Raw genomic sequence first — 15,975 nt, forward strand, 5'->3', positions numbered from 1 at the left:
GTTGAAAGTACAGCCACTGATTGGTCAGCAGACAATTACGCCACACGGCATGATTTGCATAAGACTATGGCTTGGGAATCACAGATTTGCATAATGTTATCGCTGGTGATCGCTAATTGGTCGGCTGGGAATCACGCCACATCACATTTGCATAGTGCTACGGTTCAGTAAGCACTAATTGGTCATCGAGCTCGATGTGGACACTATAAAAAGGTTAAGTTGAATGTGTCGCAAGGTGTTCTCTCGAACCTGTTTAGCGTATTGTTCAACAATAAATGTGAATTCGTCTTCATGGAAATATAAGACATCCCCCTGAAAATAAGACCTAGTGCATTTTTTAGAGCAAAAATTAATATAAGAAACTGTCTTATTTTCGGGGAAACACGGTATGTCCATAAACCCTAAGCCTTGCCCAGGTGAAGGTGTGGGCCAAAAAATTTCAGGATTTTCAAGTATGAAGGATGACCAATGATTGGGACATCCGCAGAATGCAGCCACACCACAAATGCACAAATGGTGGAAGACTTGGTGCTAGTGAACAGATGAATAATTGCATATTGCAGCTGCAATACACTTGAGTGTTGATACTGTGCACAGTGTTGAAACTCAAAAGGGCACTTAAAGGCAATGATTTTCTTCAGACACTGAAGTATAAGATGCTGTCTGACATTGGCTCCACCAGTGTCCTGCTACATTCTTCAAACGGGCATAACTAGGCTGGTGTCACAATGGGATAAGTCCCTTAATAATCAGGGCAATTATTGATGAAATAAATTTTCTATTTCATGCTGTTGCATTTGGCTGGTTATTTATTGAACACCCTTTATATAATCATTAAGTTTTTTGATGTGTTTTATCATTGTTTTGTTTTTTCATTTCACAGCTGTAATGTTCCAGATGTTTTGCCAATTGACCTTCAAATTAAGTTGGTAGTTTGTTTGATACATAGTAAAGGATTGCATCTAGTTCCAGTAAGTTCAAAAAATAGATATTTAAATTTAATTTATTTTAAAAAATATGATCTGATCATCTAGTTTCATAAACATCAATGGAAGAAATAACTTAATTTGAAAAACCTATTAATTTTTTTATTAATAAATTAGATATTTTTGATATATATCAGAAATATCTTAAATATAAATAAAAATATAGTATGTTTCATAATTTTCTCAATGATAAAATTTTACAATGATGTTGAATCTTGATAAAACAAATAGAAAATCATTACTTAAGAATTTATAAAAAGTAACTCTTTATTTCATAGTTTAAGAATTTTTATGAAATATAGTTATAATATTTTATAGGTTCAATTGTTTGACAGAAAACTTGACGAATTTCTTTTCATTTGTCTTAATTATAGTTATAAATAATTATAAATTGTTCAAATTTTGTACAGACTTAAGTCAGTTATAAACTGAATGTAGTTACAGCAAAATTTTATATTAAAATTATGATTTAGATACAACTGAAGTAATGTTACTATTTTCAATAATGTGAAGATTGTACGATTCTTCTTATAAATTTTTTTATTAATAGCTATAATTTTTATCATTTAATTCATCTGAATAATTTAAATCTGAGAGATGATATAAGATGAAATATCATTGAAATTTGATTTGAACATAGGAAATAAAAAGTTTTTTTGAACTGATTTTATTGAATTGAAAGAATTAAAAGAAAAAAGATAATATGTTAAATATTTCTAACACATGAATGGCTAGATGTCCAAACAGCAAAGACTTCAGTTTATTACTATTGTAGAATCTGGGTTCAAATCTGGATTGGATTTTAAAAAGCATTAATAATGATTTGACCTAAATATGTCAGGTGCTGTCATACATTATAAACCTTTTTTTCTCAGGATCTTTGAATGCATGATGAGCACAAAAAAAGATTTTCTTGATGCTTTCTATAATTTTTCTTACTAAATAAGTTTACTTTGTAAAACTAAATCAAATAGCATAATTTCCTTATTTCTAATTATATATATAATAATTAGAAATAAATCTTTGAAATTCTATAAATAAAATTTTTTTTATCATATTCATTTTTGTATAATTTTTTTGATTTTCTTAAGTTAATCATAAACCATTTTATATTGTACTGTATATGGAAATTTATTAATAGACTGATACAAGTCTATTAATAATCTGATACTGTATCTCCTTGACTAAGTAGACTGATACAAATAGATGATATATCTAAAAATGTTAGTTATTTCATTGCATTAATTACAGATATAAATAATTTATTTATTTTTATCATGTACATATATCATAATAAAAATAGAAAAATTAGTTTGGGCCAAATAATATATATATATTTTAGTATTTATATTTTCTATTTATTTTATGATTAAATATAAGTGGCATTAGTAAATATTAGTTATCTTTGTATATTAAATAAATTAGGCATTAACAGAGCCATTAAAACAAGAAAATCCAGAAGAAGTAGGTGATCTTTATTTAGATATTGCAGAAGCATACATGCAAGCCAAAGAATATGCTCATGCCATTCCAATATTATCTCTTCTTGTTAATTCTGAAAATTATAACATGGTAAGTAAAGAATGAAAACGAGTATCTTAAAAATTTCCTATTCTTATCTTAAATATTTCCATTTTCAGGCAGCTGTCTGGCTTAGATATGGAGAGTGTCTTAATGCTGTTAATGAAAAAGAAAAAGCAACTGAAGTCTACAAAAAAGTAGTAGAAATGGCACCTTGTCATATAGGTGCTAGGTTTTCACTTTCAAATCTATTAAAACAATCTGGTAAAACACAAGAAGCTATTACTGCATTAAAACAATGCAAGTTGTATTTTTGTATACTTTAAATTTATATTTAACAAAAACATGATTAATGAGAAAGGAATTATTTTTAATGTCAATATTCAGATAATATTTATTTTTAATTTTAGGTTATGAAGAAGGTCAGAAAGATGTTGCAATTGTAAGTATTTATTTTAAAAGTTCTTAATCTATCAATCTTAATTAAAACCTGAAAGTACAGTATTAATTGCTGAAGATTAATATGATTATTTATTTATTTGTTGGAAAATAGCATTCCTGGAATTAATCTATTTTCCAAGAATGCATTAATTTATGAGGACATATTACATTTAGTTCTGTTTAGGTTGTATTAGTTTTATAAATTAACTTACTAGTATATTTATTTATTTATTTATATTTGTGAAATGTAATTATTTCAAAATTCTGTAACTTATTAAAAAAAGAAGAGAGGAAAGTTTTCAGCTGTCATCTATTATTTATTTGTAATCTGAACTTGGCTATTATGGCAGCTATAAATATGTTTCTTCTTTTTCATAAATTGTTGAATTCTTTAACAGATAAAATGACTTCAAAAGTATATTTGTTTGATTTGTCATCTTTCTGTTATTAGATAATGTAATGAAATTCATTTATGGTTGATATAAAGATGTTTTTGTAGTTTTTCTTTAATAAGTAATTACTGGTTTTTCAATTACTTCTTATTGTTAAATCATTTAAACAGTTATCATTATTGTATTTCAAACAAAATGTTCCACTCTATTTTGAAACAGCAGACATTTATCAGTAGTAAATTTTATGTTTCAATCATTTTATAGTTATTGTTGCACATGTTATACATTGTTTCACAAAAATCAGTTGATTTTTCTAATTGTTTTTTGTTAACTTTACAAATTCAACAATTTTGTTTTCGAATTAAATTAATAGCAAAATGAGAAACATTTTTTTCATAAATAGAAAAAAGGAACTTAGCTAAACAGAAATATAAATTTAAGAATTATAGTAAATTAGAGTATTAATTTGTCTTTTTTTACATCATATTTAAAAAATTTTAAGTTAAATATTGTAATAATCTCTAGATGTAAAAGATTGCATAAAAGTGCATAAAATAAAAATTTTTTACATCTAATATTTTGTCTGTAGGAACTAAAGAGAAATGCTGTAAAAATTTTTTATAATTAATAGTAATAGGTTTGATCATAGAAGGAGTTTTTTCTGATTGTTATAATAATTTTTGTTCCAATTTCATTTTAAAAAGTTGTTATATGGTTGACTTTTTTATTATTATATACTGGGTGACCAAGTCTAAAGTTTATCTACGAAGACTAGACTTTGTGATTCTGTGAGCCAGTAATGCTTGTTACTGACTTACAGTAATGCTTAATACTGATTTAAGTATCTTTTGATACATATTGCATAAAAAGAAGTCATGACATTTATTTACCCTGGGCTTGAAGGATAAAATATGAAATTGTAAATAAATAAATTGATGGCATCATATGCCATCAGTTTATTTAGTCAGACACTTTCTACTCGTGGCATTGTCAAGTCTATTTGTCACAATTAAAATTTTTATTCATTCATCCTGTATATCATTTATTATAATTTCATAATTTTAGTTTATTGATCAGTAAGATTTTTGTCTTTAAATATAAATTTTTTAAAGAGAAATTTAATTTATACATACAATAGAAATTTGTTAATCCAACATCTATGGGACTAGAGTGGTGCCAGATTATCAAAATGTTGAATTTTTGCAAAATTTAATAAGATATATGATTTGAATGTTGCAGACATTGTTGTGTGCTTCTGATTTGTTTATGTACTCTCTTTAATCAGTTTGAAGATGATACATGAGTGTATTGTGTTAAGATTGATTTTGAAATGAAGTGTGTTGCCTAGAAGTTGGATTGGCCTGTCGATTAACATAATGAGTCATTTTTCTTGATCACATCATTTTTGATCCCGTATTTTCTGATATGAAGAAACATGCATGGCCACATCCCTCATGTCTGCCCAGGGTTTTTAGCGCACCATGTTTCCAAACAAATTTCAATTTGCAGAATCTTAACATTCCAGGTTATTGTCAGATAATTCTGGATTATTAGCTACTTTTCAGAAGGTGCTAGATTAATGAACTTCTACTATATTTCATTTCTAACATCATTTACACATTTTGTACATTTTTATATTATGTAATTATACAATTAAATTAAATTAAATCATATGTAACTATTTTTAATATTATATATTTATCTAGGACTTGCAGTTATTAATGGAAAGATGCAATTTATTGTATTTGCAAAAGTCATGGAAAGAATATATAGAATGCGGAATGTTGGTTTTATCAAGTCATTTTTTTCCAGTTCATAAACCTTCTGAATATTTTGGTAAAACATTATTCAAATAATTTTAAAATAAAATAAATTTATTTCATAAAGATTTGATTTTTTTTAATGTGTGTAAATACAAAATTTAGGTAGATTTTAAAAAATTTTTGTATTTTAGTTCATAGTAAAATCTAATTTTCTGTGAATGGATTCATTAACTACTTAAACTAGTAATCTTAACTTGTAAATATAACCTAAACCATGAAACCTTACAATCCAGCAGGAACTTTTGCGTAATATATATTTATATTTTTGACTGTCTGATGAAATGACTGAGTCAGTTGAAACTGTTTGTTCTCCAAAACTTTCTGTTGGATTGTAAGGCTTTATGGTTTAGATTAAATACTTTTCTAAACTTCATATTTATATTTAATAATATGTAATAAATAATAATTTGAAATCAATAGTTTTGACATTAAATGTAAACAATTTAAATATTATTAGTTTTTTTCTTAATGTTGTAATCCTTGATTATTTTATTTTATTAATGATAAATTCAATTAAACCTATTTTAGCAATTGCATTTAATCAAAGTCATAAAAGAAGAATTGAATGTTTGAAAGAAATTAGACAGGCAGAAGGTAAATAAAGCAAAAGTTTTAAATAAATAATGTAATTTGATTTATGTTTTTATTTTTTAAACTAAAATATTTATGAACAGATCCATCTCAAATTCCTCCTGAACCAAAGTTTACTGAATCTAAAATAACTCCAGAAGAAATGTGGGAACTTTATTTAAATGTGAATCATTTTTTTTCATTTCTATGTAATTGAAAAATTTTCATAAAATATCTATTTGTAACATTTATATGTACGTTTAAGGTTTGGCAGAAATTATATGAGCTAGGAAAATATAAGGAACTACAAGAATGTGCAATGAAAGCATGCACCTCATCTATATTTTTTAAAATGAATAAAAGCAAGGTTAGTAGAAATGTTGTTAAACATTTTTTTTTATAATAAAATCCAGGAAGAAGTTTACAAAAATATTCATAACTACAGATAACACAAATTTTAGTCTCTCGATCTTTTCATACCACAGGAATACAAATTACACAGTGAAGTCAATTTTTTTCCTCACCCACTTTTCAATATAATTTTTGCATTTTAGCCAACTGTACATATTTAGACAAGGAAGTGTCTATAGAAGGTTCACTCTACTGTGTAATGTTATATTTGTAGGGACAATGCAAACTTTACAATTTTCAAAGTTGATTTTTTTCAAGACAAGGTAAAACTTGAAAGTCAGCACAGACTAACATTTTTTTAAGATTGAATTATTGATAATAGCAAAATTTTAGTAGTAGTTATATTTTGTTTAATTTGGAATTTAAAAAGTATTGTACATCAAATAAAATTTATCAAATTTTAGAAGAATGCTGTTTATGATATTTGGACAACCATTTTAATATTAGTTTTTTTTAAAGTAAACTTTTTTTCTTTTTTGGTTTGTATGTTGGATTCTTAACTGGAACTTGTGTATGTGTATTTGTGTATATTTATATGTATTTTATTTATTTTTTTATTAAATTAAAATATTTTAAACTAATTATTATATATAATATAAAATATTTTACTTTTTATCTCAAAGGAAACAGATTTTTTGGCATTTTTAGCATGTTACTATAATAGATGTCCTAAATATGCATATTGCTTCATTAAAGATCTTGTTACCAAAGTGAGTCAAATTGCTTTTAGTTAATTTTAAAAATTATATGTTTTTCTAAATTTAACTCAAATCATTTATTGTTACAGCATATAAACAATAATAAGCTATGGAATTTATATTCTCAAATTGTCATAATGAATAAGGATACTCGACATAATCGTTTTTGTTTGAGGCTGTTGTGGAAAGTAAACAAATCTAATTAAATTGATATTTTCCTTTTATTTATAATAAAATTTATTAAACAGAATTTTTAATATATAAGTTATCTTGTTTAATGAGTTTTTTTTCTCCCCTTCAGAATCAAGATCATGTTCCTTTACAGTTTCTTAATGGACATTCGGCAATGATTGCAGGCACTTACAAACATGCATTAGGTAATTTACAGTTTATAATAAGATATAAATTTACATAAATGCAGAGCTTTAATAGAGGATATATAGAGTTATACATTACATACTTTACTTTTTTTATAGAAATATTGTTAATTCTCTGTACAGTACAGTACATTATATGCATTTTGGAAAGTTATTGGATTTTTCTACACTATATTATAATAAATAAATAAATAAACTTAAGGAATAATCTTATTTCAAATAATCAAATCAATGCCATTACTTTTACAAGTCCAGTTCCCTTTCTTTTTTCTTTTCAATAGAAATTTTAAATGTTAAATGAAAAAAATTGTAAATGACTACACACTCTGCTGAGTTTATGAATATAGCAATGCACACATTGAACTATTGTGACAACTTTAATTATAAAATTTTATTTGAAAAATTTATATACAGTAGAGCATCAATTATCCGACTCAATTGGGGACTCAGGTTGGTCGGATAACTGAAAAATCAGATAACCGAAAAGTATGAAAAATACATTATTAGTATAGTATATTATTATATATCATGTAATTAGTATATTAGTATATCGCTATTAACCTACTTCGCGTTGAATTTTCATCGATGTTAAGCCTAACAAATTTTTTAAATAATAATCGTCACTATTGTATTGTTAAAAATTAGAAAATTAAGTCTCATTTAAATACTGGTTTCCCTTTCATGGTCGAGCCACTGTTGCCAGCTAAAACATGCAAAAATTTAACAAAAATAATATTAAAGTAGCCAAGACAGCCAAATATTGTAGTGCCACATCACTAGCGGACATTTGAAATTTGCTGACTAGAACGGTCTGTTAACCAATGTGACGGTTAATCGGGAATCTGATAATCGATGCTCTACTGTATATAATTTTCACGTTTTCAGAATTTAAACTCAAAATTCATGCAAAGCAAAAGATATGATATTGCAGTTTTCCTAATTAAATCAATACTTTTGTTAAAATATTCTATGTACTTTTTGTTTTTAAATTGTTTGAACACAATTTTGAATATAATGAAAAATGTGACTTATGTTTATAACAAATATGGTTATAGTCTTGTAACTGCACTCTCTGTTTACAAATTCCCAACACTCTGAATGGGATTCTATAGTACCTGTTGGAATATCTGAATTGAAAAATCTTGGTATTACAAATTTATTCAGAGTACATTTGTGAAAAATTGAAGTCATACTAATGAAAATGAGAACTTGGGACACAAATAGATATTTCCAGTGTGTTTTTATTTGTTTTATTGGCATTTTGTTTGTGTTATAATGTGATTATGTAAAATTTCAGTGCAATCTTATGAACTTATTCTTAACATTTCTATACAGTAAGTTCAGTACTTCATATTTTTGTTTATTTATTTTCATTTTTAACTTTTTCTATCCTGTGTGATTACTAAGAGGCCCTTATTTTCCATTCCAATTATTGTTTTGGCTAGGTCTCTAATGGTGGTGACCAGGTGGTGAGGTATGGGGCCTGACATATTTGGGATAGATCATCTATTTAAAAATTCTTTGGCTGGCTCAGCTGGATTTGAAACTAAGTCTCCCGAGTTGTAGGCTGATGCTCTGACATCTTCACTCATCTGGTCATATGTTTATTTCTGTTGTTTTGCTTTTATGCTTTATACAATAATAATTTAATATAAAATGGACAGTATTATTACAACAGTTTCGTTGCTATCTATATCTATATGCTTATAAACATATCCTTTTAATGACCTCATTATTTGTTAACATGATTTTGAGTTTTTAATTAATATAGAGTGTTTTAATATAATGTTAAAATCATGGATTGATAGGTAAATAAATGTTTTAGATTCATTTGAGTAAATTGATTTGGGTTATTGATGAATAAGGCACAAAGGTAGAAATAATAAGAAATTATGAAAAATTTTTCTGATATCCTAGTTCCTTATGTTTGAATCATTTTCAGGAATACATCAGATTTGGATAATGGGGTTTGGCTGTGTGTACATCTTTGTTTTAGAAAAATGAATGCTAAAAAATGTTAAATCAGTTATAGAATTGTGAATTTCTAGTAATTACCATATTTGCAGTTTTATATTAACATAATTCCAAATAAGTTATTCAAGGCTTATCAGCATTTACTTATAGATTCAACATGTAAGTGCAATTCCTTCTATCTATCTATCTATTAAATCTTAAAAATATATTTACATTATCTTACATTCTCATCAGTCATGTCATCACTCTGTGATGCAAATTGTACTTTCTTGCTTTTTATTAATGCTACGCTATGCTAATTTCTAACTAATATCGTTTCCTCATTTCATTACCAAGTATTTTAAATCATAGGTTTTCTGATTAATTCATCCTGATTAATTCATCTCGATTGGAGTCAATAAACATCAAAATAATGAATTAATTATCATGTTTACAACTTGATATTTTTTATATCAAATAAAATTTATTTGTAAAATAAACATTAAGAGATTTGCTTTTTGTTATTTCAAAATTAAATTTAGAAGTTCAAAATAATCTTTGTTTTTAGCTGAAACTGTCAATTTTATCTGTATTTTATTCTTTTAATAAAAAGTACTCATTTTTGGTAAAGTTTAATAGAATAATAAATTGCTGTATCATTAAAAGGTAGGAAAAAGATTTTTAATATTAATTCAGAATCTTTTTTAAAAAATTTAATTGACAAATATTCAATGTATAATGTTTAATAATAATAAGTCATGCATATTTTTAAAATAAGATGAGAAAAATATTAAAAAGTAAACAAATTAATAAATCAAAATTGTTGTGGTTGTACATACCTTTTATTGATAAATTTAATTATATAATATGTATTATGCTAGTTTTTGTTTTCTTTTTTCTTTCAAAATTTTTGCACCAATGAAAAATATTACTCAAGAAAATATATAAAGTAAACCTGAAACTAGTTGCAAATATCAAAAGATATAATCTTTTCCTTTTTTCAGTAAAATGTTTATTAATGGAACAAACAAATGTTTTCGTTCTTATTTATATTATAGGCCTACTTCAGGTCTGCTGTCAACCCTATTATTTGTTAATTGTTAAAATGGTTTATTAATGGAAAACATTTTGCTGGAAAGAGGAAAAGGTTATATTTTTTTTTGATATTTTAAAAATATTAGTTTAATTAATTCCAACTTTATTATAGTAAATTTACTATAGTAGCTATGTAATTTAATATGCTAATTTTGAATGGATACAATGTTAAAACAATAGTTGCTGTAGAATGTTCCAAAAACAATAATTATTAAATCCAATAAATGCAAGTATGTATACATGAAATAGTATTTGAACTTACAGTCTGATAGAACAAATACCTTAATAAACATTGCTATTATTTTTAAAGAATTATTCTTTGTTTATTCTTAATACTTGTTGTATTTGTAAAAATTCATATTTTTTAATAAAAAATATAAATAAATTATAAATTAGAATAGTATGTTTAAAAAGATTAATATAACATATATTTAGTAAAATAGTTTTGTTAAATAAAAAATAAGAATTACAATAAAATTTTTTTAGTTTAAAAATTTAATTTATGAAGTTCAATAATCATTACTTTATTTTGCTTTTTACAATTTTAAATAATTTATAATACATTTTAATTAAACATTATCTAGGAGAATACATGCCAATTTTAAAGACAACACCAGAAGATCCATATGTGATGTTTTGTATTGGCTTAACATTTGTCCATTTGGCCTGCCAGAAATTTGCAGAGAAACGGCATTCACTGGTTATTCAGGTTAGATAAATTATTATTTAGTTTGCACTTATTATTATTCTCTTCCTGTATTTTACGAACTAAATATTTTCTTCATATGTAAAGATTATTGTTCAATATTGATTTTAATGAGGATTTTCTACTGAGAAGCACATCTAGCCACTAAACAATTCATTATTAATTACTATTTAATATACTATAATATCATTATAGTATATAGTAATATCACATGCTTTAGTTGATTTTTTTTTTTAAAGAAAATTTTTTAATTTTTATTTGTTTTCCAATATTATACAATTGAATACTTAAAAATTTTTGCTGTTTATAAGTTTAAATTATGCTAAAACATCTGTGAAATTTCAAACAATAATAAAAATTTAATTTTGATTTTTATAGAAATGTGTGTCCCAAAATTTCTTGATGTAGTAACTTGTAGAAAAATTCAAATTATGATGTAGTAGACTAAGTCAATTATTTATAAAATAACTCTTGTTTCAAATTTATGAATAAAGATTGCTGAAAAAATGCTGTATACTTTTTATTTTCAGTAGCAAGCAAATATGACAGCATGATTGATGTCATAACATGACATTTTTAAGCACTATCCATTCAAAAATTGTTATACTCTGGTAAAGTTATGGCTACTAAATAGATTCTTCTTATTTTGAGCAAATTGGGATGGATAGATATATGTAATAAAGAGCATTGCAATGAAGAAATTAATGTAAACTATTTGATTTATAGGATTTTCATATATGATATTCATTATTATTAAATTGTACTTAAATTATTTTGTAATTAATAACAAAACTAACATATTTTTGGAAATATTAGTCAAGTCAAAAATTGTTATACTCTGGTAAAGTTATGGCTACTAAATAGATTCTTCTTATTTTGAGCAAATTGGGATGGATAGATATATGTAATAAAGAGCATTGCAATGAAGAAATTAATGTAAACTATTTGATTTATAGGATTTTCATATATGATATTCATTATTATTAAATTGTACTTAAATTATTTTGTAATTAATAACAAAACTAACATATTTTTGGAAATATTAGTCAAGTCATATCAAAACTAAAGTAAAATTACATTATGATTTGTGTTTTAAAAATAAAGATCAATTGCTTCCTTTTATTTTAGTATTAATAAATTATAAAACAAAATAATATTTAAAAACAATTAAAATTGAATTTTAATTATTGTTTATTTAGTTATTTATTTATTTATGCATACTGGTTTCACCCATGATGCAGGGAATATAAACTTATATAAATAACAAAAATCTGCACACAACAGTAAAAAAAACCACAGTAATATTATAATTAATGAATTATTACAGAATATATATATACTGTATATACATATACATATACATACATAATACAAATTTTACAAAAATTTTACAAATTTTACAATAAATATTAAATTAAAAGAAATGTCAAACATAATCAAAATTACAGGAGAACTATTCAAAGAAAATTAATAAAAATTATGTATAAAATAACCACACCCACTTAAAAGCAGAAGAAAATTAATTATAATTATTATTATTATTATTAGAATTAAATTAAAAGAGAATAAATTTTATATCTGTAATAATATGATTTTTATATTGGACACAAGTACATTTTTTCAGAAGTTTTGTTAACAAATATAATGAGAATTGCTTTTATGTGTAACTGACATAATTCTATAACTTTAAATTTTATCTTGTTTGTTAACTAAATCAATGAAGAGGAGGATGCTTAGTGCAGTAAGGTTTTCAATTGAAGGAAAATATTAACTGGAGTATTCTCCTTCAGTTGAGGATTCAAACAATTAATAATTGTTTGAATCCCAAATTAAGGTTTGAAGCATCAAGACGACAATTATTGGATTTGATACCAACAATTTAATATATAGATACACTCAACATAATCAAAAGACATTAATAAAAAATTATTTTGGAGCCTCACCTTTCTGTTAAATATTTTATATTATAGATGTTTTAATAGAGAATTTATTAAAATATTTAATTCTATGTATTGTTTTACTTATAATATTACATATTATTTTTTAGAGCTGTGCATTTCTGATGCGATATTATGAATTGCGAGGAGAATGTCAAGAGTCTCTGTATAATCTAGGAAGGGCCATGCATCAGTTAGGTAAGTTATCTAAATTTTACTTATGAGTGCAATCAAGAGAATATATTCTTTTCAGTATGGTTTTTGTTACAGGTCTGAACAGTGTCGCTTTACACTTCTACAAGAAAGCATTGGCTTGTCCTCTTCCTATTTCTGCAGACAATCAGGTAAAATTTGAACAACTGATAATAATAATAAACATTTTTCCATACTAATTAGAAAATTGTTTGCAGGATATTTTTGACTTGAGGCATGAAATTGCATATAATATGTGTTTGATATACCAAGCTAGTGGAGCAACTGCTTTAGCCCAAATGTATCTGCGTAGATATTGTATAATTTAAAAATTTGTATATAAAATTTTATATAATAAACTACTAAAAATTTTTAAAATTCTGTATGTTCAAATTAATTTTATTATATTTTTAATTTAAAGATAAGTGACTAATCTACATTTAAATTGAATTATTCCTAACAGAGAAAAGTCTATAAATTCTGGGAGAAGAAAATAAAAATACTAGCAGAATTTTAAATGATAAATTCTAAATAATAAATATTAAGTTTATTTATGTATAAATTTAATTCAAAGAATGTTTTCAAATAGAATTGAAAAACTGAAAAACTATTGATTTATTCATAATCTTTACATTTTAATTTTAAAAAAAGTTTTGCATTGATTTTTTTGAATTGATGAGTTAACAAAGCTGACAAGGAAAAAAACTAATGAAGATAATTTATTTTACTACAAAATGCCATTAATTATGCACATGCATTAATCAGTTAGGTTGAAAGAAGGAAAATTTAAATTCAAATTTTCTTGCATAAAGATAATTATTTTGTTTTGAAAAGTTAAACAAGTTACCACTGATTTTTCATTAAATCAGAAATTAAATTATAACTTAAATTAGTTTTTCTAAAAAGTAATTAAAAATAGCATCGATAATTAACACGAGCTTGTATTGTATGATAAAGTTTATTATTTTAATTGAAAGTATTAAATGCTAGCCATTATTATATTGATTATAAAACAATTTATCTTACAACTAATGAATATTTATATAGAAATTTTGTATCTATGCAATTTTGCATTCTTAACTGCAATTTATTACTTTAAAACTTTTAAATTATGTATGGAGGATGTTTTAAAAGAATCTCACAGTTCTTGACAGTTAAATTTATAAAATACTGTATATCAAAATAATAAAGCATATCTATATATTAATGATACTCTTAAACATTTACAGGTTTTTGTTTTTCCTGGTAAGAAAGCAATGAAACTTATATGACACTTGTTTATTAATCCATTAAAAAATAGCATTACATTTTTGCTGAAGAAATTGAGTAAGTTTATCTATAGAAATAAGGACAAATCAAAGTTCTTTCAACAAATGTTTGTTATAAACATTTTTCCTTGCTGATAATTTTACTGCTAAATATTCATAGATTTATTGACAATATGGCATAAAGCTGTAATACAGTCAATATTCTATGATTAATTGCAGATATGTAGTTGGTTTGAAAGGTAACATGTTTGTTTCTTTGTTTTCTCCTTGTTTCTTTATAAATTGATTTTTAGAGATATTTTTGCATATAATTATATCAAGAAAGTATAATTATTATCAATAAAACAGTATTTTGAAATGGTTTCATTAAGCTGCTATTCTTCACTTCAAGTATTTCTTGAATATTACCATTTGAATCTGTATCAGAATGTGGATAAGTCTCTGTAATGTGATTCAAATGAATGTTTAAGCCCCAATAGCCCTTGGATCTGCTCTTGCTGAAAACAGAAGAGTTTAGGATGTAATAAAATTTATAATTTAAAGAATAAGCATTTTAAATTGTTTCTTGTGTAAAATTAAAAATGACCAAAGTGTATAAAAACCATTGAATACCAGTAGTTGGTCCTGAGCCATAACCAACAGGAATTTTCCAGATTTTCTCCACATATCTAACACTTAAGGGCCAGTTTCTCAAAGTCTTCCCAAGACACACCCGTCTTGGTAGACTGCCCTTGTGTTGCTTTATCCCATCAAGTCAATGGCAAGTATTCAAAAATTTTAATACGTGGCGAAAAGAAAAATAGATAAACAATAAAAAATTTTCAAAAATATTCGCATTCGTTTTGCATTTTTATATTTATCTAAATAAAAGAATAAATACATAAATTAACTCAAATACATTTCATAAACTCGACGTTTTGAAAATAAATCTAAAAAAATCCTGAAAGTTTTGGCCCAATGAAAATGTCCTTATTACTAAGGAATAAGATGTAAAGTGCACTTTTCTACATTCTCCACAGAAAAATTTAATCAATAAAATTAAAAAGTGATAAATTCATATATCAATGATTATTTTATCGCTTAATAATTTTATATTAATGTAAAATATTATGATTTTATAACATTAAATTAAACGAGTAAGTATTTATTGTGACGTGTCATAATGCGGGCTTGCAATTTTTAATCATCATTGATTAAAAAGACGCGTGACTTCCGGTTCAGATCGGAAGTTTGTATATAGTTAGAGATATCAGGGCTTCTAATCTTTTTTAGATTTTCATCTGCTTAACACCTCGATATTAATGAAAGACAGACGGAATTTACAGGTCTGCAATTTGAAAATTGCAGCCCATTAACGTAAGTTTTTACGCCTAATGGCTAAGGTGGTTAAGGTGACTTCTGGGGAACTCGATCGAATCCGCAGGACTTTTACGAGGGCAAGTATGTCGGGCCCATTATGGGTTTGACCGAATTGACGGTATGAAAAAGGCCCTTTTAGTGCCCACAAGGCGGAAAGAGCCAAAAATTTAAAAAAAGTAATGATTTGTAAATTCGCCACAATGTTGCACTAGTGCCTCTTGGCACGATTGTCAATTTCGTGAATTT

General features: G+C 25.0%; 1 protein-coding gene across 1 annotated transcript in view; it reads left to right on the forward strand.

The window, feature by feature from the left end:
* The window catches only part of LOC111639331 (general transcription factor 3C polypeptide 3-like), a 68,713-nt gene extending 55,243 nt beyond the window's left edge, over positions 1-13,470 (forward strand). The window contains 14 exon segments of the mRNA XM_023385191.1: positions 840-971; positions 2,412-2,558; positions 2,627-2,807; positions 2,918-2,949; positions 5,047-5,176; positions 5,692-5,757; positions 5,838-5,917; positions 5,999-6,100; positions 6,768-6,854; positions 6,932-7,030; positions 7,144-7,219; positions 10,852-10,976; positions 13,021-13,108; positions 13,181-13,470. Coding sequence (XP_023240959.1) covers positions 840-971; positions 2,412-2,558; positions 2,627-2,807; positions 2,918-2,949; positions 5,047-5,176; positions 5,692-5,757; positions 5,838-5,917; positions 5,999-6,100; positions 6,768-6,854; positions 6,932-7,030; positions 7,144-7,219; positions 10,852-10,976; positions 13,021-13,108; positions 13,181-13,431 — 1,596 coding nt within the window. The 3' untranslated portion in view covers positions 13,432-13,470.
* Positions 13,471-15,975: the final 2,505 nt, after the last annotated feature.

This window comes from Centruroides sculpturatus, unplaced genomic scaffold (assembly GCF_000671375.1).
Source record: "Centruroides sculpturatus isolate CEXI.00-Female unplaced genomic scaffold, Cexi_2.0 scaffold186, whole genome shotgun sequence".
Classification (NCBI taxonomy): domain Eukaryota; kingdom Metazoa; phylum Arthropoda; class Arachnida; order Scorpiones; family Buthidae; genus Centruroides; species Centruroides sculpturatus.